The following is a 24,461-nucleotide window of genomic DNA, read 5'->3' as shown; positions in this document are numbered from 1 at the left end:
CTCAAAGTTTTCTTCCAATAAGAACATTCTAATAAGTTTTATTGAAACAGCTCGCTACTTACTATCCCAGTTCTCTAGGATGCATGTTAGTCATGCCAGAAGGAGTGCTCACCAAGCTGCTCACGCTATGGCTAAGTTAGCTCTCCAGGCTGATCAAGATATTTTCTTGATTGAGGAATGCCCTCAATCTGTTGCTCGAATTACTTTACAAGATGTACTTTTGATTGGGTGAGTTATAAATTGATGTTTTTATCAAAAAAAAAAAAAAGTTTTGTTCCAGAATGTTGATCAAGTTTAAAAAGTATTCTATAAAGGACAAAAAATATGAGTATTTACGTTATTAATAGAAATACGCTCATCTTCTTCATTTGACACCCAAATATGAGTTTCCAACGACGATGACTATTATGGCCAGTTAATGGGTAAAAATGGTGCGCTTAGGTATGGGTTACAATCCCGTGGTGGTGGCTTGCGGAGGCGTCACCTGCGGCCGGATCATACACTTTTCTTCACGGTTGACCGCGACTTCAAGGTCAAAATCATGTGGAATCAAGGTGACGGTAGCGAATGATGGTTGGGGGTTGGTCGTCATTCTCTGACGCTTCTATTTGGTGGGTCTGTGGCCGGACGACGATAGTCCATCATGCCCACTAATCTACATCATATGGTATCTGTTTCATCTGTTATATGTTTTCTTTATCTGTTTTATTGTATTTGTTTGAATACTGAAACATGAAAATTTCGTTTGGTAATATCGCACCATGAAGATTAAAACACAAAAATTTCGTTTAGACATATATATATATATATATATATATATATATATATAATATCATCATATCCAATACATTTATAATATCATCAAAAATAAATATAATATCAATAGATCTAAAACAAATATAATATCTACAAATCTGAAATAGATAACATATAATCAGATCTAAAATCAGAACGATTTTAGCTCATTTTATCATATCGAGTTCCAAATATGATATGCCTTGGTCCGTGGAGTTGATTGGTGGTGTTAATGGTTGCCGACGTTGGTCGTATTGATCGAATTGAGTGATAATCGACGGTCAGTGATGACGAGCCTTTAGTTGGACTTGCCTAAACTTCATTTCGATGATTCATTCATTGAAAGCAATGGCCGGACGATAAACTTTTGTCTTGCACGTCAACTAAGAAGAAGAAGACATATATGGACAAAGCTCATTGAATAACATATACGCTCTTCTTCCTTAAGAGTATATTTGAATTGAGGGATTTGGGGAAAAAAATAAAAGGAAAATGAAATTTACTTCCAATCTTCTTATTTGGATAGTTTATAAAAAATTAAGAGGGATTTGAGGGGATTTAGGATGAAGATTTCATTAAATTTTTATCAAAATTCATCCTCCCAAAAATAGAGTTAGAGATGACTAATTAAGTTATTTATATATTAAAAATCTATTTTACCCTTATACATAATAGTTAAACATAAAAAGTAAAGACAAATTAGTAAATTAAATCACTTTTATTTCTTTCTTTTTTTTTATCTATCCAAACATGAAAGAGTGAAATATATTCTCCCTTCCATCCTCTTGCCTTCTCTTCCTTCATTTTCCTTCCCCCAAATCCCTCAATCCAAACACACTCTTAGGCCTAATTTGATAAAACATTTGGAAAGTAGCAGATATGCTAGCAGAAATGATGGTAGCATAAATACTAGACAATTTTAGTAACGGATATGCTGCAAAAATGCTTAATAGTGTTTTGTTAAACTTTTACTGATAACATTTATGCTGTGTAGCATATTATGACAAATTACGTGCAGGGGTATTATGCATTTTAATTGTAACAGAGCATATAAATGTATTTAATATTTATAAATAAAAATTAATTTATAAAATAAATATTATTAATTAATTTATAAAATAAAGATTATTACTTTATTACAAATAAATATTATTAATTAATTTATAAAATAAAGATTATTAATTAATTTATAAAATATAGGTAATTAATTAATTTATAAAATAAAGATTATTAATTAATTTATAAAATAAAGATTATTAAATAAAGATAATTAATTAATTAATGGGGTGAGGGATAAAATGTGAATGACAGTGAAATACTAAGGACATAAAAGGAATAGAAATAGAAATGCTATTAAAATTGTTCAAATTGATAGCATTTTAAAAGTAACATAATACGCTATGCCTCAGATTACGTGCCCGGAAATACTCGTTTGGTTGGACAAAAGCATTTATGCTAGTTACAAGCATAAATGCTTGCAAAAATGTTTTACCAAACGTAACCTTAGGGTAAATGAATACAATCAGCATGTACATGACATTTTCAGAAGAACCAGAATAAAAAGAGCAGAAGTGACTCACCAAACCTTACCCATAGACGGTAGACCTTTACCTCTATGTACAATGATAACTTCTCATCATGCTACGATAGATACAAGTATAACCAAAACCTAAAGGCAACTGATTTTATGCCCTGCAGACTACCAAAGACGAGTGAATTCCGAGTTTCTCATACTTACAATCAGCCTGTCTGTTCTTACATTGCATCCGTCGACAATATCTCAAGCTCTGCCCACCAAAGAGGAGAAAGTTTAGGGATTGCTCCATCAGGAGTTATTCCAGTTATCTCTCTCAATCTTCCAGTAACTTCCTGCATTGCCGGTCTCTGTTGTGGATCAGGGTGCACACAAGATCTTATCAATTCATTAATCTGCTCCAGCTGCTCCTCTTGATAGGAGTCCAGAGTCGGATCCAACATTTCTTTGAGTGGTCGCTCTCCTCTAATAAGATAGTGTGATGCCCAGTCCACAAGTGAGCCATTGTCTACCAAGTAGGGAAGCCTACCTGTTAACATTTCAAACAATAGTACACCAAAGCCGTAAACATTACTTTCTTGGTCTGCTATTGGTGTGTCTAAAAGCTTCTTGCCAGCAGCTTCCCTCTCAGCAGCAGCTATTGCATTCCAAAAACTTATATCTGAGATTTTGGCTGCATTATCTTCTGTAAGATAGACAGACGAAGAGTTTAAGTTGTTGTGAGCTATGGGTGGGTTCAGCTGGTGCATATGCTGAAGGCAGTACGCCATGCCCATAGCGATTCTTATCCGCATTCCCCAGTCCAAGTGCTCAGATTCTTTTACTGCAGAAGCAACGAAAATGTATCACGCAATTTTACTATAAGTGATGACAAAAACAGTATGGCTACACTCAAACCACCTCCAAAACCCATTTCAACCCCCACCCCTCCCCACCCATCCTATCATCCCAAAAGAGAATGATGCAGCAGCATAAACATGCGTAGAAAATAAGGTGCTTACTATGTAAATGCTCAAAAAGGGTCCCATTTGGGGCATATTCAAAGACCATCATCCTTGTGAAAGGCTCCTCTTCCTCACAATATCCAAGAAGATTGACAAAATTTTTGTGATTCACTCTTGATAATGTGTCAATCTGAAATCATATTGGAAAGAGTTAGGAAAGTTCACAACAAAATTTAAGGGGAGGGCCCAAGGGCACCCAAGGTTTTGTGGTATAGAGACTCTCCACCCCATGGGCCATTGCACCAAAATACCACACACGCGCACGCCGCTGTTGTCGTCTGCTCGGGTCCGGGTCCGGGTCCGGGATAATAAAAAATAAATAAATTTAAGGGGAGCTTTTCTTAGGATACCTTATGCCGAAACTGCATCTCTAGATTCTTTGACCAATCCTTGGCAGATGTCATTGCAACTGAGGCGATAGCTATTTCAACCCCACTAGATAATGTCCCTTTGTACAATGTCCCAATTGGCGAGGAAACAATTACATTACTAAAATCTTCACTAGCAATTTCAAGCTCCGCTCTCTTAAGCTTTGGTACACCTGATATTCAAATTCCATCATACATTATACATAGATTAAAGTTATGACAATGAAGCCAAGTACCATACTCCACTTTCTCATCAACTATGAAAGAAATAACTTGATCAACCAAGAAAGAAGAATTACCTGTTACAAATACTTTCTGAAGCTGCCCACTCAACCCTGTCACCCAAGGTTTGACAATAACAACCTTATTGCTTCTATAAAGCACCATGCCCATGATAGAAGCAAGAAGAATTAAAGCACCCCCAATGCTTCCTGCTAATATTGCAACTTGATGATGTTTTAAACTAGAAATTTTATTGTCTCTTGCAGCAGATGGAGTCATAGCCGAGACTGGCGGTGGTGAAGTAGAAGAATTTGTATTCGAGGAAGTTCGATTTGGCATAATAGGGGTTGTTGAAGGAGGAGGGGCATTTAGCCCAGGGCTGAGAGAGGGTGGATCATCCATAGATGATGGAGGTGATGGTGGCAATGAAAAGGAAGTATTGCGCTTTTTTATTGGGGTAAATGGATTAAAAAAACGACCTGCTAGTCTTCCGTTGGAATCTTGTGGAAAGGGAGCTGTTACTTGTAGCTGTCTCCCATGACCTGCATTTTCAGTTTGAGTGACAGTCCTGGCAGGCATAAGAGTAGCATTAGTACACAAGAAGAAAAAAAAAAGTAATAACAATATAAATACTCAGAACATTAAAGAAGTCATGGAAGGCAAGGAAGTACTTTCACAGACCAATTCCTCCTGACAATTCAAGTCTCTCCGTTCTTATTCGAAAAATAAATGCACGCATATAATAACCCCGAACTTATTCATTTACTATTCTGGTTTGTCACTAAAAGATGTCCATTGACCACTGTACCACCTTAACTTGACTGAAATCTCGCATTTTTTTTTTGAAGGGCCTGAAATCTCACATTATCTACCTAATTGCATTAACCAGGATAAGAATAACCAAATGAACATACCATGTAACTGATCTTCCATTGCAGGATGATTTTTCAGTTGCATAAGATAGCTGGTTTTCATCTACTTGAACTTCAGATAGCATCTGAAGGTTAGAAATTTCAGGAGACAAGTTGTCAAAAAGCCCATTATTGTCCAGTAGACTGCATTGTCAACAAGAGATTGAGTCAACATTTGACTACATATACTAACGACCTCAATTACACATAAAGTGCATAAACTATCAACCTACAGGATTGCCAGTGATGGATTACTGCCAACATCGGATGGTAGTGACCCACTAAAGTTATTGTATCCCAAATCCAATACCTCCAACTCCTTCAGCGTTCCTATGCCATCAGGAATGTTACCACTAAAAGAGTTGTTGCGCAAATTTCTGCAGTGAAAACCAGGATGAGAATAACAACACCAAAAATCAAAAAAGAAAGAAAACTCAAGAATAGCTGGGACGATGAACCAACACAGCCAGGAGATTGAGTGCTAAAAGGCTTACATAGACTTAATATGGATAAGGTTTCTTAGCTCAGGTGCTAGAGTTCCTCGAAGACAAAGATTGTCCAAGTTCCTGCACATTTTGTTAACTTAACTTAGAAATTATTTCAAAAGTAGCATTAGAGATTTAGAGTACATATTATGCATGCCGAATCAAAAAATTGGCACAAAAAAAGGGCATGAAAGAAAAGGTTGCAAAAGCAACTACATGCCACCACAAGTCATGAAGTTCAAAAAGATTTGTATACATAGGTTCTTTGATATTTGCAAATATCCGCTATATTGATAAGAAAATCAAATAACAAAATGAGTACGACTAACCTATAAGACTTGATAATTTTATTTTGCCTATCTTCTAGAAATATTATCAGCAACATTGCAGGTCTCAGGCAAAACACAATGCTACAGTAATGCACATACTAAAAACATCTGCGCATGCTAGAAAATTTTCACTACCTCTCAAAAATTTGAGAAACAGTGATATTTTCAATTGGTTTTGCAAATAAATAAAAAATCATCAGCAATGATGCAGTGCAAAGACCATGTCAAAATCTGGGTTGGAATTTCCCACAAAAGCAAATTAAAGAGTTGTAGGTGTAATGAAATCCTTTGAAAATGAGCCAATCACAGCCGTCAAACATGGAATTATTTACCATGATAAAATTGTTAAAAGAAAATTTTTAAAAATCCAACACATTTTTCCATTCAATCATTCGCTGAAGCATCCATATTTCATAATCCTTTAGCAAAATACTGCTATTAGAAACAAATAAAAATTGAAAAATTCAAACAGAAAATGAAATTCGAGATCTGTGCAATCTCTTATTCAGGACTAACGGTCTAGGACTTTAAGTTACGATTCCTTTGCATTTCCTTCAATTTTCTCAGCATCCAACCAATACATGAATCTAAATAATTACCTTACATAAGGAAAAGGAAGAGAAATTACTTACAACACCACAACCTTTCCATCTGAGCACTCCACTCCAAACCACGAACAAGGATTCACCTCTCCATCAATCTCTTCCCAATTCGATAAAGCACCAAATGGATCACTCACGATTCTCTCCTTTACTCTCAACAACGCTAACCCTGCACCATCGAGGAACCAAAACAAACAACCACTTCACCATGCTCCCTCATTTTCGCGCGAAACAAATAGGTAAAAGAAAAAAAGTCAATACACAAAAAGAATGGCATGCACCTTCCTCATTGAGAGACAAACACAAGATCAATTTAACACATAAAGTAGATAACAACGCCATAGCTTTCAATCGAGTAAATCTCCAGTTCTTCTCCATGATTGGTTTCGACTTGAGCTTCGTGAAGCGAGAGCAAAACGGCGTGCAAATTCGAAAATTTTGAATGGAATCGAAGAATCTAAGCTTGATAACCTCTTTGAAGTCCAAAACAGAAGCGATTTGGATCAGAAATACCACGTTCGAGCACTTGCAGGCGAAGTTGGACTAGTGAAGGTGTTCCCCTGGTTTTCCATTTTTTTCTTTTGGAAAACGCGTATACTATTAATCTTCACAATGGGAGGGGTAAATGTGTAAAACTATAAGGTCTTGTTTGGTTGACTTTTCATTTATTTTTGTATAAAAAAAATACATTTCGAACATAAAACAAATTTATTTTTGATATTTTGACTAAATATTCACTTATTACAAAAATTATATCCTGTCCACCCTGTTACAATTAAAAATTAGTAGGAAATAAATATGTTTTTAATTAGGATCCAAACAGGGTGTTGTACAAAGAGTTAAAATGGGAGAAGTTAAAAAATGTTTATGCCGGCAAAGACCTTCTGATTTTGAAAGGAAGGAAAGAGTGTTGAGTGGTGGTCGTGGTGTCGTGTCAGGTGTGGAATGTTGTGTGTGGCCAAACAGACAATGACAACGAAAGGAAGGAAAGTAATTACAAACAAACAAGGACAACGAAAGGAAGGAAAGTAATTATGGACTTGGTCATTGATTAGGATTTAAGAATTGGACCGGACCACCCGGGCTGACCGGTGTTGGTTCCTCTGTCTGGACCGGTCTATGATATGTAAATTGATTAGTGAAAAAATGAACATATTTTGAGAGAACCGGCCGGTTCGAAGTACATAAATCGGTAAGTTTATTAAAAGACAAAGCGACATCGTTTCTAGCATTTTTGATAATAAATTTGGAATGATGTTTTTGTTGTTGCGCAAATTGTTAGTTCTGTTATACGTTTGTTGCATATTATTGATTCCGATGAAATTTCTGTCATTGCTAATATATATGATGAGATTTATAGGACAAAAATGATAATTAAGAAATTGTTTAACATGAAAAAAAATATATATATAAACCCTTACTGTGGCGCATTGTAATCAATAATTTGGAAAAAATACGTTTTGTGGTGCTGCTTGTTGGTTGAATCCAATTTTTATAACAATCCTAAGGTTTCTCGATATAGAGAATAATTACTCAAACACTACTTACAAGAATATGCGATCAGGTAATGTCACACAATTTAAATATTATTAGTTATAACTAATTAATTATCATTTGTTAATTTCATATATATCATCATTTTATATGTTTTAGATGAATGATGGAGGATTTTTGGGCATAGTGCACCAAATTTGTAAAAACTAACTATCAGAATAATTGGACAAAATATTTCATTTTCCGAGGGTGAGCAAAATTGAAATGCCTTCGAATGCATACAGAAGAAAAGAAAAGAAAAAAGGTTGGAGTATCAAAAACTCAATGATATTGTCTAGGACTCTATGTGTAATATCACTTATCTTTAAAAATAAGTAATACTTAAAGTTGTAACTTTGAAAACTCATGCTTGAGTATAGCTATGCTTAGATTTCATTTTTAATTGATTGATTTATTGAATACGTGTTTATAGGGACGAATACAAAAAAAGAGATCCTATGATCTTGTTGATCATGAATGAATTGATGCCATTGAATTTAGGATTGTTGAGAATGAGGGGATAATATATTTTGGACTATTATAATTTAGAGAGAACATTTTATGTGGATGCGAAAAATTCAACAAGTAGACAACCAACATTCACGACAGGGCAAAATAATTAAATATTATGATTTTATTTTATTTTTTACTTTATTGTTTATGAATTATATTACATTCATTTTATCAGAGTATGATTTGCTACTCCTTCAATGAATTTTTCAGATGACAATGACATTATTAATTGGGAGAATATTGAGGGCATTGACTTGACATTGTTTGATAATTATTTGCCTTTGATTTGTGTTTTTGGTTCCTTCCGCGATGTTTCCTGTGAGAGTCTGGTTTCATCAGTGACAGACTACAAAATCAGAATTTAATTATTTTAGATTTACCTTATTTTATTTTGACAATGAATAAGTCATATTTCATAGGCTATCAATTTTATTTTTTTTAAAAAAATACTTGGTGGTTTGCACGAATTTAGACTTATAATTAAATTCGAATTTAGGCTTCAAAACCAAATTTAATAACACTTCTTGTAACTAACCATGAATTCTTTTTGTTGATTAGCTTGATTAATAAAATAGAAAAACAACAACTACCACAAGGTTTAAAAAATAATCTTCATATGAAATAAATTGGTGAGAAAATTTGACATTTTCCTAACATAAATTTTGATTACACCAATGACCCCATACCAGCTCTCATTAATCTATCATGCTTTTAAACGTAGGAGCTTACTACGAATGATGATTTTGGCTTTGCCACCTAAATCTCCTTAACTATAAATTAAGGATTAATCCCCATAATTATTTTATAATAATTGGTTCGAATACAATTTTTTGTTATAATGTTATTATCTATGACCTGAATTATCAACCTCTAACCAATGTCAGGATTCAGGACTACCGTTTGGCTACAACATTATTGAAGCCAGCAACTATTGTGGGACTATAATTTATGGAGTGGAAGACGATATTAACATAGAATATCCAAACCTGGACTCGGACTCCAGTCCATCAAATTTATAATATGCATTGCAATATCTAATATTGTAAATCCACATCTCAATACACACCAACTATATTGCTTTGGGTTGTCCGATTCCTTTGAAACATTAGACCCAGGATGCATCATCCATCCAATTCCTGTGAATACATCCAGCCTACACAGCTTTGTTTCTCCATGATTAACAATTAGGTTAAGACCCAATTCACTTAACTAAAGGAAAAACGTAGCTAGTGGTTAAGGGTGAGCTTGGTTCTTATAAATATGATATATCCACACATCTCTATCGATACGGGACGACAAATGTGGATCCACCAACTATCAAATATCTGATCCGATTACCCAAGGCAGACCTGGTAAGCCGCTGGTAAGAATCCTTGTCCGAATTCCATATCCAGCCAGCCACCTGTAATTCGCAGATATACGCATAAACGACTTCAAAACGCATAAACGACTTCAAAACCATTTCCAATCTTAAGAAATTGTAAACCAGACACAAAAGATTCCAAGAATAAAAAAAAACAAAAACTCTAGAAATTAAGTAGTTTGAAAGTAGTAGTACTACAACAATGAACAAATCTAAACGCCCAGAGAGCATATCTAAAAGCCTATAGTTTCGAAGAACTCGAGCAAATACCCAACACTGCAACGCATGAAGTAGAGGAAGTGAAAAGGAAAAAAATAATATTAAGAGGGACATGAAACACTAAATGCTACCTAGGGCACATCCCACTCCCAGAACTGATTCTCACTTCACTATTATCATCATTTACGAAATTAAACAGCTGCTACCCTGGGACATGATATAGGGAAATGACATATGATTTAGATTGGCCATTCACAGAATAAAGGATCCCGTCGCAAACATGAGGAATTGCAGAGACACAAACAGACAATTATAACTGCATTCACCCAAGAGACTGACAACAAAACGAGTTATAGCAGCATCTCCCATGGGTACAAGGACTCCAAGATAGTCAACATTATTGCTGATTTTGCTGCCTCTGTTGTGCAAAATTGGGATGATTTTGTTGTGTGTTCTGAAGTGCCATCATACCAGGTTGTAAGTTCTGAGCATTTGAGGGCATATTACCAAACGCTCCTTGTGAACCATGCTGCTGTTGTTGCTGCTGCTGCTGCTGTTGTAATGGCTGTATGGGCATCATACTAGTAGGATTGGATACTCCCATATTAAACACTGCAAGAAAGACCCGATAGACATTAGAAGTGCCATGAACAAACAAAGCATTTGTCAAATAATACGCTTTCCCTGTTTGCTACACCAGAAAAAAGTGCACGCTTTGCATATCACCCCTCATCAAGAAAAACCAAGCTAAGGGTGGTATGATGGTAACTGTGTTCTTGCCCCTTGATCAATTCTTGGGTTTTAGTCACCACAACCACAACTTAGCTGTGGTAAAAAAGAGAGCACACACCAAAAAAAAAAAAAAACCATTAAGGACAAAGTTTATACTTTGGTCATTCAATATTTGGGATGCATGACTCCGCTGGGGATTGCTACCAGTTAATCCAAACTGCGTAAAAGAGTGAGCACAAGTGAATAAACCACTGCATCAATCAAAATTGTCCTGAACTTTTTATTACTTGAAATAATAAGGTAAAGCAAATTTAGATGCAATAAATTTACAGATATACATGAAGATACATTCAAATGCACAATGGCCTTGAGGATGGGTGCCAATGCAAATTTTTTCTGCAGGACTATTTAACTACTGGCTGACTTTAATACTCCCCGTAAAATGGTATTATTAGATATAAGGATGAGAGGATAATAATAATATAAGATATTTCTTCTCTTATAACACATGATAACAAAAATTTGATATCCACCCATTTCCACAGAAGATACCACTTTAAGGAATAAGGTAAATAAATGCTTCTATTAGCACAGGGAGACACTTCCAAGCCTTTTTTCACTCCCCATAACCCAACATGCAGCTGGCATATAAACAGAGGGAAAAAAAAATGCCCGCTATAACATGGTCACAGTATAATTAGGAATATGGGCATGATATTTCAATAATATTCTTGGTTTTTCCTTCCAGCTGAGGTCTGCCTAAAGTTCTAGTGCGGCTGACTAGTAAATGAAACCTTATTAAACCCCTCGCGTAAATAACTTGTACATCTATTTGGTCAAGTTCTAGAGTACAGTCTCATAAATCATTAGCTTATTATGAAATTCTATGCCTAAACTACTCATGACTCCACAGAAGCCAGTCCAACATCCAATTCAAGAGTTTCTTACGCTGAAAGGCATCATAAGAAGTAGAAAAAATGAACACAACAGAATATTGGCTACTAACCTGCATTCGAGGTAGAAGGGATTGTGAGGGCATAGCAGCTGATATATTTGGAATCTAAAATAAACAAAATGAGTTGAAGCAACAAGTTAAAGTTCCGGGGAAAAAAAAACACAAGATTTCCACCCAGATATGTTACCTCACAAGCAGGTTCAGACTCATAACAAAAGGACTAAATGTAATTAAAAGAAAGGTCCAAATGACCATCTATTTATAATCTTTGCAAATACTAATAACACTAGTATAACTCCGTCTACGCTTGCAGCCAATCCTAAGCCCATTTAAAGGATGGGTTGTGGTAGGGTCAGCATACAGCGTAAAACCTTGCCAAACCTATGAACATGAGTCAAAATGAGAAATTTGTTGGAGGGTTCCTGCGTTGCATTGAAACCCGTGTGCACTGATAAATGAGCGAGGGTTGGCATGGTGATAGGATTGTCCCACGAGGTATGGGCCTCCCTTAGTACCCAAGGTTTTCTAGTATGGGCTGGGAGGCCTTGGGTACAGCCGGCCCATATGAGTGGGTGTCGGTTGGGCCTTGGGTGCTGAGCGTGTATGGGCACGACTCTATCAATGGTATCGAAGCATGATCCTGTTGTGCCTTCAACTTGGGACCATGCCTGCGGAGTGGCCGGCCATGGTGCTTGACCAACGGGGGTGCACCTGCCGGAGTGGTTGGCCATGGTGCTCGACCAACGTGGGCGTTGGTCTTGAAGGGGAGGGTATTGATAGGATTGTCCCACGAGGTATGGGCCTCCCTTAGTACCCAAGGTTTTCTAGTATGGGCTGGGAGGCCTTGGGTACAGCCGGCTCATATGGGTGGGTGTCGGTTGGGCCTTGGGTGCTGAGCGTGTATGGGCACGACTCTATCACATGGGCATACCTCGATAGAGACGTGTTGCATCGGACCCCGGGTGTAGTGATAAGTGAGTAAATGCATGCTATGGCATCCCCACAAGCAATGCATTGCATCGGCGCCCGAGATGCGGTGAGACATAGGCAAGGGTTCCCCCATTATGGATGGGTGGAGGTAAAGAAACTAGTCCATGATTATAGGATTATGATAGGCACTTGAAACATAGGATCACTTACATGCAAATCAACTGAACTAGTTGACACCATGATTAGACGTATGGTTAACATAATGTGTCTACAACATACTCTAAAGAAATTGAAAACACATGTTATAAATTATGGTATACTCGAATGGATAGAGATAGACATGATGTAGTTAAGTAATAAGATGTCGAACTAAAAGATGTTGAATACATGAAAATGCAATATGATCTTAATGGTTAAATTGGTGATAGGGAGGAAGATAATTATAGAAGACTTTATAAGGACTGTAAAGTGATTCCGAGGAGAGTCTAACCACACAACATAGAATGGTAGTGGACATATGCTTTAAGAAATGTCCTATAAGAAATAGAGTAACACGAAAGTATAAAATTATGTGGTGGAATCTAAAAGGGGATAAGTATATAGCTTTTAGGAAGATATTACTTAAGAATGCAAATTGAAGTTTAGTAGGGGAAAGAAACTCCATGCGGAGAGAGATGGCGGCTTGTATCAAACAAATAGCATAAAAGGTACTTGGTGACTTGAAAGGCTCTATACCTAAAAACAAATAAACATAGTGGTGGAATAAGGATGTTAAAAAACAATTACGACTAAGAAAGAATGTTATAGCCTTATAGAAAATTACATAATGGTAGGGACGCGGAAAGTTATGAAAAGTACAAAATAGCTAGAAAAAAATCTAACAAGATTATAAGGAGAGATGGAAAAAGGGATATTTATAAGTTAATTAAAAACACGAGGGAAAAAACTAGGGACCTAAATCAAGTAAAATGCATCAAAGATAAAGATGATAGAGTTTGGTTAAGGATGTAGAAATTAACGAGAGGTGAAGAAGTTACTTCAATAAGCGGCTTAATGGCGGCCACGGAGGGAATATTGAAGATCTTTATATTTCTTCTCAGAATAGGGATCCTTGGTATATAAGACGTATTAGATTGACTGAAGTGAATGAAGCGTTAAGGAGAATGAAAGGGGGTAAAGCCATGGGACCCGATGGAATTTCAATTGAAGTGTGAAAATGCGTAGGAGATATATGTATAGTATGGTTAACTGAGTTATTTAATCAAATTACTAAGACTCGTAAGATGCCTGATGAATGGAGGAGAAGTACAATGGAACCTGTATACAATAATAAAGGTGATATCCAAAGTTTCAACAATTATAGAGGCATCAACCTTATGGGCCACACATTAAAACTTTGGGAAAGATTTGTGGAACGGAGATTGAAATTGGTATCTAAAATATCTAAAATATCTGAAAACCAATTTTGTTTTACGCCGGGATGATCCACAAATGGAGACAATATTTTATTAAGCAGACTTTTAGAAAAATATAAACATAAGGAAAAATACATCAATTTAGTATTTATAGACTTGGAGAAGGTATATAATAGGGTGTCTAGGAAGTAATGTCGTGAATTTTAGAGAAGAGAGGAGTGTTGATTAGTTATATTATTATGATCAATAATATGTATGGAGTCATTGCTAGTGTTAGGAGTGAAAGAGGAGTTGCAATGGAGTTTCCCATCACAATAGGTTTGCACCAAGGGTCAACACTAAGCCCATTCTTATTTTATAGTGATGGATGAATTCAAACGACATAAACAATGTGAGGTACCTTGGGGCATGTTGTTTGCGGATGATATAGTTCATGAGAGAGAGACAATATTGGGAATTAACTAAAGGCTCGAGATATGGAGGCAAGCATTAGAGTCTAAAGGAGTTAAAATAAGTTGGACTCAAACAGAATATATGAAATGTAAGTTTAGTAGAAGCAGACAAATGAACAAACAAACGATTGAATTAGATGGGAGAGAAGTAACTAAAAATAAGGTTTTTAAATATCTTGGCCCAATTTTCCAAAATGACAGAGACATTAGTGAAGATGTAGTTAATAACATTAAATATTGGTGGATTAAGTGGAGGAGTGCATTTGGGGTTTCACGCGACCGAAGGATTCCTCACGAAGGAAGATAGAATAAGAAATTAAATTATTAGATCTAAGGTACAACGTAAAGACAGCGGTGCGACGTTGAGCAGAATCAAGAGAATTTGTAGAGGAGAGAATAGGAAGCGAAGTGGAAGACCTAAACAACATGGCTTGTAGGAGTTGATGAAAGTATGATATTAGATGGAAATAAATGGCAGAAATGAATACAACTAGTGGATTCCAGTTGATTTTCTCATAGACTCATGTAGCCAACCCCAAACTTTTGAGATAAAGGCTCGGATGATGACGATAATGACTAATAACGGTAGTATATGGTCCTTGCCCCAAATTCACAATATTCTGCTCATGGAAATAACACAAGTAAACTCACTATGATAGCAAGCCATGTGAATGAAAGCAACAAAGTGCGTAATAGGGGAATAACTAATATGCACCTCCTAAACCAACACATATGCAAATAAGAATCCTTTGGCCAGCATAGGGATTAATGACATAAATACCCATGCAAGGGTGGACACCACAAGCATTATGGCGCCTTGGGGTATGGCTAGCGTGAAGCAAGTAGGAGCTGCAGTAACAGCCTTGGGCGAATGGCGACCAAAAGAACCTGTGAGCATGGTTGGCGAGGCGAGTTGAGGAAAAGCCTTGGAGTCACCAGATGCCAAGAATCCTCTCGGAGTAGTTGACAAGGCCAATGAAGGAGTATCCTTGGCGTCGCCAAGAAGAGAGCAAGAGGCAGCCCCAAGCACTGAGGTTGCAAGACGAGTAGGAAACCAAGTGAGCTGGATGCATGTCAAACCATAAGGGGTCCCGACAATCCCTAGGCAACCGTAGCTAGTATAAATAAAGCCTAACTTGCAAGATTTAGGGTTTATCGAAGAGAAGAATAGGAAACGCACAGCTGCCAAGGGAAAATCCATTGCTTGATTTGGAACTTCAAAGTGCTCTTGCTTTGATTTTCTTGGCTAAGCTTGAACCCTAATCAAGGTTCTTGTTGAACTACTTGGGCTAGTGAAGGACCCTAATCAAGGTTCAGATCTAGAGATTGTATTAGGCTTCTTTGTGTAAGTTCTATTCAATCAAATCTATCCATTTCTCAATTAGTGTCTTGTTATTGTTCTTATTTGAGAGTTGTTTTGGTGCTTTGGGTTGTTAGGTGTGGTTTGGTGTTGGATCTGGAATCGGGTCCTCATCATATGCACTGGGTGAGGTTCAAAAAGCCTTTCAAACTAATCAAGGAAGCATAACTAAAAGGAAGTAAGCAACTCAGATTTAAAACATACATGACAAGATTTGAAAAGATGAAATTACATTAATAGTCCGCAACACCATGAAATCTAAAGAAAAGATGACGGTAAAGGGACAGAAAGCATTTTAGAAAATGAATTATCAAAGTTCGAGCAAAAATTGAACAAAGACATGATTCGAAGTTTGAACAAACTGAATCAAGTTTAAAATCCCAGAGCACACTTTCTGTACAGGAGAAAAAGATGTAAACAATAAAAAAGATAATATTTCCCAAAAATGATGCAGAAAGGTAGATGCACTAACAGCAAATTGTATGATACATAGACCTCATTAAAATTTTTTGACAGACCTCATTATACAATTTTGTCTGCACCTAGATTGTAAGACCATGCCATATGCATTAATACGGGGAAAAAGGAACAGGAAACACAAAAAAAGAAGTCTGACCATCTGGGCGTTTGGAGTCCCCTGAGCTGCATTAAACAGTGCAGTATTTGCGGTTCCAGAAAAATGGCCTAAATGGCGGTTCAAATGGCTTCCCTGAGTGAGTTGGTTCTGCCCCATGTTGTGCTGAACATGTCCAGAGGATAGCTGCCTGCCCTGGAATTGCTGATGCCCCATAGAATGAGAAAATTGCATCTAGCGTTGTCCATGTAAATTAGGTGAGAAACTTTTTTACAGATAAGCAACCAATTTTATAAGTGTTTCGAGAAAAAGACAGAATATATTTTGTCATGCAAAACATGATGTTAACATATGATTGAGTGATAAAGTCAACATATATTATTTTAAATGTCTTAACATATAGTAAAAAAGAAAGACAGAAAAAAAAGGTAAAAGCATTTGACATTTTAAGATACGATTTATTACGCATGATAGGGATCTGGTAAACTAGATTTATGTGCCTTATTCTTCATTCTCTAGGGGTTAATGAGTACAACAATGATGAAATTATACATAAATGCTGGGAAGATATGCTTACAGGAGTTCGTAACTGCATGCATATATGTATACAAGAGAAAACATCCAATGACATAACATCAACAAGCATCCATAAATTACCGACTGAAACTTCTGCTGAGCCTGGCCTTGCAAATCTTGTAGTTGTGGCAGCTGGTTCTGCAAAAATGTATATCAGAATAGAGGAGGGGAACAAAAGAAAATCAAAACAGCTCTAGCTTATATTACTCAGTAAATGAGACAATTCAACAAACCTTCTGAAAATAAAAACATCTTGGATAGAGGACACTAGTCAGACATCTGAAAACATAAGTACATAAGGGCTCAAAGACATAACTACCAATCCAAGACACGGCAAGGCTTTAGAAGGAAAAACGTTTCATCCACTTCACTCAAAACATTTTCCCTCTATAGGACACCTCCATTGACTAAAAGCAGCTAGGGCCACAACTTCGTGAATGGCAAATGTAGAGTTCAACTTCCACAAAAGAAAAACAGGAAAAAAAAAACAGAGGACAAGAAAAAGAATCAAGATGCAGAATATAAACCATCTACAACCCTCGTTAAGCTACAAGAGGGAGTTCAGATTTAATGTTTCAGCTAATTTTTGAACAAACTAGCTACCTTGAGAAAGCATTACAAAATCTCAAAATTGCAGAACTTTATATTCCCCTAGATGAGAAAGTAACACTAATCAAATTTTACAAAGCACGCACTCGCGTTAAGTACATTTTAAGAATTGTGATGTATGTTAAGAATACCACATGCGTTCTGCCTCTTTAATGAATAACATGAAACATAAAAATATTCAATAACTCACTAAGTCTATCGCAAAGTAAAATGCTACATTATCAGTTCTAGAATCAAAAACAAAATTTCAGCCAATATCCCTACCTGACCAAGTCCTTGCATCTGAGCTTGCCTCAGCTGTTGAGCCAGCAGTTGCTGTTGATGCTGAGGCAATTGCATCATTTTTTGCCTTTGTTGCTGCTGCTGCTGCTGTTGTTGGGTCTGCTGCTGAGGAGAAGGTGTATTCATCATGTTTGTACCAGACCTAGGCGAGTTGGCATATGCCAATGGAGATGCTGTCGTACCATCAAAGGAAGTAACGTTTGTAGCACCAGAAGGAGATGCAGCTGATCTTCCAATGAGTTGTGCCCCAGAAGGTTGCTTTCAGATTATGAGGCAGTATACAAAACCGTGATGAAACTAGTTTAATATCTTGACATCAACAAGACGAGAAAAAAGAAAAGGAAAAGGAAAGAGAGAGAGAGAGAGAGAGAGATGTAACTAATCATCGGAAAGATGTCCAGCATAAATGCAGAGAAAAAATCGTCAATAATGGAAAGGGTAAGAGAATTTAGCAAAATCTGCATAAATGGTCACCAGACGGGATCAGGGTACTCTACTATATAGCCTGGGAGTGGTGGACTCTAATTTCTTAAATCCAAGGCTTTAAGTGAGCTAATGTCAGTTTAGGACCATATCATTAAAAGGTGAGACTCCAATCCTAAAAAGTTGCAATTTTGAGAAAGTGATAGCTGCCTTGTTCTTCATTTCAGCTGTGATTAAAAATATCAGTGCGCATGGGGCAACTATGAGAAGCCATTTTCAGAATCTTTCGATCTCTATCCTATGGAACAGCTGAAAATGATCATGTTTGCAAATCGCACATCAAAAACACATAAGAAAAATTACAAAATGTGAAATTATATCATGAAGCCCAATCACTTTTGATGCATACCAAGACTTATAAAGCAAGTCCGGGATGAAGTATTGGACCTATTGGTAAGAGTTTTCGGAGGGGGCCATTCAAGGATGGCTAATTCTCAGAGTTTCTAATGAATTTCTGATGCAGAAGTTAGGGCTTTAGTTGGCTTATTTAAATTCAAAAGTCTTCCAATAAGTTTCAAGTTAGGAAACGTAGACACGCTAGAATTAAGAGTTTAGTCATATTAGGTTTAGGGGACTTAAGAGTTAAGAGTCAAAAAATGTCTGAAGAATTTGATTTGCATTGAGGGACACAGTCAGTATCTGCAAATTTAGCAGCAGCTACCGCTTGTTTTAATAGAAAAATAGGTAGTGGAGATAATCTGGAAAAGTTTAAGATTAGGATCTATATAATTGGGTGTAAATAAGAAAATGATGTCCTCCAAAAGTATGACGTGGCATGTCCACCCCAACAAGTTGCCAGCCACATATACTTGCTGTTAAAAGCAAAACTGGACAGAAAGAGCAAAAAAAATTCATGGCGAAATCACAGGGACTATTTTTCTAATTAATCCAGATACCAAAATATACTAAAGATGGGTTGGTGGGAGGGCATGGGAAGTGACTCTTAGCTAAAAAAAATTTAAAAAAAGTTTGATGATCTAACCTGTAATAAAGTCCCCTGGCTACTCACGTTGTTGGACGATAGAGGTGGAGTATTCTTCGTGTAGATACCTGAAGGAAAGTTTTAAAACAATCTCAACAGCATTCAAATACAAACTAATATAAAAATATGAGGAACATTCATTTATGACATTTCTAGGAACATTTATGCATGTGCAAGTGATTGACTATTACCCGATGTTTCAGCAAAAGCATGCCCTCCATCACCTACAGCCAATACATCAGCCAGATGCAATGGAAGTGCACCTGTACTTTGCCTCTGGTCTCCAGGTAACCGAAGCCCTGCATGCATATACCATTTGCACAAATTGATACAAATGCATTCTTCGAGCAAGTATGGGTATCTAATGAAAAGTCGCTGATGCAGCTTTGATTTTCTACCCAAAATTTTAAAATTAAACCACATGCCTTCTTAAAGGTGAGAATATTGATTTCAACTTGTTATTGCAGTCCTGTAACTAATTTTTCAACTAAAATAGAAATTCAACATCTACTATGAGCAATAAAAAGAATTTGAGCATTAAGACAAGTGAACTTATTACTTCTTTATTAAAAGCCGAAAGGACAATCCATATTCATAAGCAACAGTAACCAGATTCATTTTTAATGGTAGGGAAAAGATAAAAATAGAAGGCTGGATCAGAGACTAAATTCTGGTGGAATAGGTGAACAATCACTGTACGGCCATAACACTTAACAGTGAGCAGCTCAACAAGGTATGACTATTATAAGCATAAGACAATGGTGATTAGTTCTAGAAAACAATTATATGCTTAGTTCTAGGATTTATGTGGGTCTAAAAGATGATCTAAATAAAACTAACTAATTGAGCTCATAAAGAAAACATCATCCTAATTATGCCCAAAAGGGGGGAGAATAGAAGGAAATAAGGGTTCACTTTCTTCCTTTTCACCAAACACCAAGATGCTACAGTTCGGATTTTTTTCTTTCTTTTTGTTGATCATTCAACTAGGATGTGGATTCAAACCCCAGCACTCAGGCAGGGTGGGGCAAGGAGTTGACCACTTGAACTAGTGACGCTCCACTTTGGATTGTTATAAGTGTGAACATCTATGAGGTAAATTCAGAACATTGTATAAGTCACGTTCAATGTAAAGAGAAAACTTCAGGAAAAGCACACAACAGGGTATGCTACAAAGAGTCGTACACACAGCAGAAGTGGCTCTATGGAGCTTTTATTGGTAAAACAAGCAATGTGAAGAAGCTACTGTTTTTAGCCTGGGCATGTACGATTCAATTAACTTCTTACCAGTAAGCAAAGCAATAATATGAAGATTGGTTACCAAGGATCTCTGCAACCACACAATTCTGATCTTATTTTCTTGACCACAAAGGTTGATGTATATAAATCTTCATGTGGCAGAACAAAGCCAAGCAACGGCTACTAATTACCATTGGGAGATGGCTAACAAATTCCTTAAAAGCCACAAAAATAATACAACTAAGGAACAACAAAGTAAAAGAAAAACTGTAAAACAAAAAAAAAATTGCACCCTACAATTCAAAATTGAATTTTTTTCAGAAATTCTAGAAACCCCTTGAAGGACGGCATGTGCTAGTCACCAACACCTAAAAGTATAAAGATGAAGAGTCATTCATTCAAATATTTTCTTTAGAGTGACCAACCCCTCATTAACGTTTTTAAAATATAAAAATGAAAACATAAAAAGGCTAATAAAACAATATTTAATGTTAAGAGTACCACCTTCACCATAATTCACTGCAGCACGGAGTAAATTCTCTTGCTCTTGAATTTTCGCAGCCTGACTCTTGTCCAAAGTTGGAATAATTGGGGGCCCTTGACGGGTACCAAAACAATAGGCTTTACGAGTATCAGCTAAAACTTTTTCCGCACTTTCACAGGCTGCTCCAATCATATCAATTCTAGTCTGTAAAATTTGAAAACTTTACGCCAAATATAAGTAATTCATAAACATAAAATTGGATGCTGAAAAAGCTTTAAATCACCTTTAACTTATCAATTTGTGTGGTTATGGGAAGGTTTTGCATCCCGTGGAGCAACTGCTCCCTCTTTGAGTTTTCATCCACTTCTATTTCTGGCAGCAGCTTTGAGGACAACATAACCGGTAATACTGTATACATAAAAAGTCAGCAACGAGTATAAAAATTTGAATTCCAAAAGTGTCAAGTTAATTGTCAGGATTCTAAACTCATATAACTAAAACACCAAATAAAAGACAAGAGAAAACTTAGCATTATTGAACAAAGACTATTGTAGAAGCAAAGGATACAAGATCAATTTGTTTTCAGGCAGGGCAATCCACCATGGAATATCTGTTTTTATATGGGAGATGTTCAAATAAAATACAGGGAAAAGAAAGAGACCTTCATTTATTTTTCTTTTCACTGATCAGGAAGGCTTGTAATACAGTACCAAGGGAAACGATGTGGTCGGTTCTAGAGAAGTGCACAATGTAGAGATGATAATGTTTCATGTTCTCATAGTTAAGAAAATCCAACAAAAGAATAGTGAAGTTTAAAAAGCCATAAATCTAATAATAAAGAAGGTATAGATGTGAAAAATTGCTAGATAATGTAGCTTAAACTGGATCGAGTGGTACAAGAAGCATACTTGTCGCATTTTCAGCATTAACATTCTTTGGATGTACAACAAAAGCCTTGGAAACCTTCTTGATTTCATCCATAATGTTGAAAAGCTCAAGATTGATCATGGAGTACTGCCCCAAAATATCTTGCCTGGTTTTAACAGAAATAACTAAACAAATCAGTATCATAATGGGCCAATGTCAAGATAAATTTAACAACTGATATAATTTCCCAACATTTTTTATCGTCTTTTTTATGTTTTAATACTTGAATCATCATTTTTCATCATTCACTATGTCACATATATGAATAAATATAGTCATGAACTTGCGTCGTTGACTACCACTAATATAAAATCCTAAACTGAAATTCAGTTTTAAAAGGAACATCTTGATATTTGGCAAGCTTAGAGCAACAAAAGAAGAATACTTAGATAAAATCAAAGAGAGCAATAACGAACGCATCAAAAAATGCAAACATCATAAAAGTTAATTTAAGTATTACCTAGCTCATAGACATAGACGGAAGTATAAATATAAGTCCCATTTATACTTATATTAACGCAGACAAGTATGCCCACATCCACAGGTCTAATATATCATCATTATTTCAAATTCCATTTCTTTCAAATGTTTAACAGAACTCCAACATTTTCTAAAATTAAATTCTATTTTACTTTCCTTCTGTTCAGATAGCCATCAAACACAGCAATGAAACGAGCAGATAAAGCATAAATCCTGAGAAAAGTATCTGAGTCACTACCCTACAGAGAATGCAGCTTCTTCAACATCAAAGTCAGAAAATATTTAATTATTAAAAATTAAGATTCTCATTGACTATGATAACCTTCAGACCTAAGGGGAATACCAAAAGAAAAATTCAAAAAAAAATTAAAATTAATAATCATGAATCTTCAAATTTTCAAATGTATGGTTCTAGTCTTGCTCATCAAATTCAATAGTAACTAAAGTTCAACAACAATCAAGTGGTGGATAATACTGCATAGATGTACACATACCATTTGGGGGTGGTGTTGGTGCGAGCATAGGCATCGAAGTCTTCAAGGATGCGAGTGATGGCTTTGAAGAGGGAGATGGCTCGTGTCTTGAGGGATTCTAAATTGAGCTGCTGCTGCAACGCCTGGTTCAGCCTCTCCACCGGGACCTGTTGTTGTTGTTGCTGTTGCTGCTGCTGTTGCTGTGGCTGTTGTTCCATTGCGGCCATTCTTTGGAAGATCAACGGATTCTTCTTTCGACCAAAAATCGGAAGAAAGAAAGGAAGAGGTCCACAAACGACGATAATTAGGGTAAGATTTGCTGTGTACGTTGTAAAGCTGAAGACGAACTCTAGAGAGAGAGGATCTGTTTGTTCGCTGAGGAGGAGAAAGCGCGAAAGAGGAACAACTGAAGAAGTGCGCGTTGGACTCTGTAAACACTAAACACAAACAAAAACGACAGATGATTTGCGTTTTGATAGCCCAAGTGACAGCCGACGTGCAATGGGCCTCTCTCGGTTTCTCTTCTACCGGATGGGCTGTTCAAAATATGGAATTCTATCATTTTAATCCAATCGATTGAGAGGTGTCATATCACACCATATTTTTTAAAAAAGATTAATTTATTTTTTCTTCATTATTAAATATAAATTATATTGAATTATAAAATCCCCAAATTCCCTTCTAATTTAAAATACCCGACTCCAATTCTTTAATACTAAAAAGATAATGCTCGAGATCTTAAAAAGTGATCCTAAAAGACCTCATTTAATGTGGAGTGTTGGATGTGAAATGGGCTTTACATATGTGTTTTTAATCAATGACTATATTAATATCACATACATTTGGGGGGCTTTTGGGAATCAAATTTTGAGGTCTTTAGCATTGTGCATGCTCAAATTCATGTACAATTTTATTTTATTTTATTTTTGATGAAATTATATCAATTTTTTTTCTATTTTTGTAATGAAAGAGTTATGTGCCTATGCCTGATATAATTTTTGGGTATTTCGATCACTTCACTCTTCTCAAAATATCTTGAGAAATCACGGAATATTAACAGAGAGAGAGTTGAGCTTGGTCCATCCCCAACCAATTCAAACTATCTTATGTTGTATCAAACACGTGATGGTTGCTCTCATTAAATCTCTTGGTAATGAAGCTTTTTTGCAACATACTTTACTGAGAGTCATTGCTAAACAAAATGGCCAGCAATCGTTTATATTTTTAGTAAAATACTAACAATTCAACATTTATGATACACGTTGATATTTGACCATAAATTATTTTCTCAACTACACCATCTGTCTGTGATGATGTATGGTATGAGTATTGGGATATTAATAGATATTTTATTCCAAAAATGTATGTAGTAGATATGCAAATGCTTTGTTGGACTTGTGGCCACACGAGGGAAGCTATGATAAGCAATGACATTATTAGATTTAAGGATAAGTGGTCCCAATTGAAGATAAATTTCGAGAAAACAGTTTAAAATGGTATGAGCATATATAATGTGGAGATAGCAGTGCAGTGATAAGAATAATCTAGAGAAATTGTATAGGAGATAGAGTAGGAAGACCTGAAAAAACATTACTTAAGTGGTAAAAAAAATATGAATTCAATAACAGTT

At 36.1% G+C, this 24,461-nt stretch overlaps 2 protein-coding genes across 5 annotated transcripts; both read right to left on the bottom strand.

Moving 5' to 3' along the window:
• Positions 1-2,143: 2,143 nt before the first annotated feature.
• On the bottom strand, positions 2,144-6,828 carry LOC120014044 (probable inactive receptor-like protein kinase At3g56050). The gene is made up of 9 exons (XM_038865960.1): positions 6,532-6,828; positions 6,281-6,419; positions 5,329-5,400; positions 5,068-5,211; positions 4,838-4,978; positions 4,001-4,491; positions 3,684-3,874; positions 3,331-3,463; positions 2,144-3,152 (listed from the first exon to the last, which is right to left on the bottom strand). The coding sequence occupies exons 1-9, from the start codon at positions 6,626-6,628 to the stop codon at positions 2,551-2,553; spliced, it is 2,010 nt and encodes a 669-aa protein (XP_038721888.1). The 5' UTR covers positions 6,629-6,828; the 3' UTR covers positions 2,144-2,550.
• A 2,974-nt stretch (positions 6,829-9,802) lies between these two features.
• Positions 9,803-23,267, bottom strand: LOC120014045 (mediator of RNA polymerase II transcription subunit 8). 4 transcript variants are annotated; one of them, XM_038865961.1, is made up of 12 exons: positions 22,853-23,267; positions 21,860-21,984; positions 21,235-21,359; positions 20,972-21,155; positions 19,420-19,527; positions 19,229-19,296; positions 17,746-18,021; positions 16,954-17,010; positions 16,339-16,530; positions 11,617-11,670; positions 10,767-10,827; positions 9,803-10,490 (listed from the first exon to the last, which is right to left on the bottom strand). In XM_038865961.1, the coding sequence occupies exons 1-12, from the start codon at positions 23,056-23,058 to the stop codon at positions 10,276-10,278; spliced, it is 1,671 nt and encodes a 556-aa protein (XP_038721889.1). In that variant the 5' UTR covers positions 23,059-23,267; the 3' UTR covers positions 9,803-10,275. The 4 variants fall into 4 exon arrangements, with proteins under 4 accessions (XP_038721889.1, XP_038721890.1, XP_038721891.1 ...); XM_038865962.1 differs by having other exon boundaries at positions 16,339-16,500; positions 22,853-23,058; XM_038865963.1 differs by lacking the exon at positions 11,617-11,670 and having other exon boundaries at positions 22,853-23,058.
• Positions 23,268-24,461: the final 1,194 nt, after the last annotated feature.

Source organism: Tripterygium wilfordii, chromosome 14 (assembly GCF_013401445.1).
Source record: "Tripterygium wilfordii isolate XIE 37 chromosome 14, ASM1340144v1, whole genome shotgun sequence".
In the NCBI taxonomy this organism is placed as follows: Eukaryota; Viridiplantae; Streptophyta; class Magnoliopsida; order Celastrales; family Celastraceae; genus Tripterygium; species Tripterygium wilfordii.
Note: the sequence above shows the minus strand (reverse complement) of the source record. Positions and strands in the feature narration are given on the sequence as shown.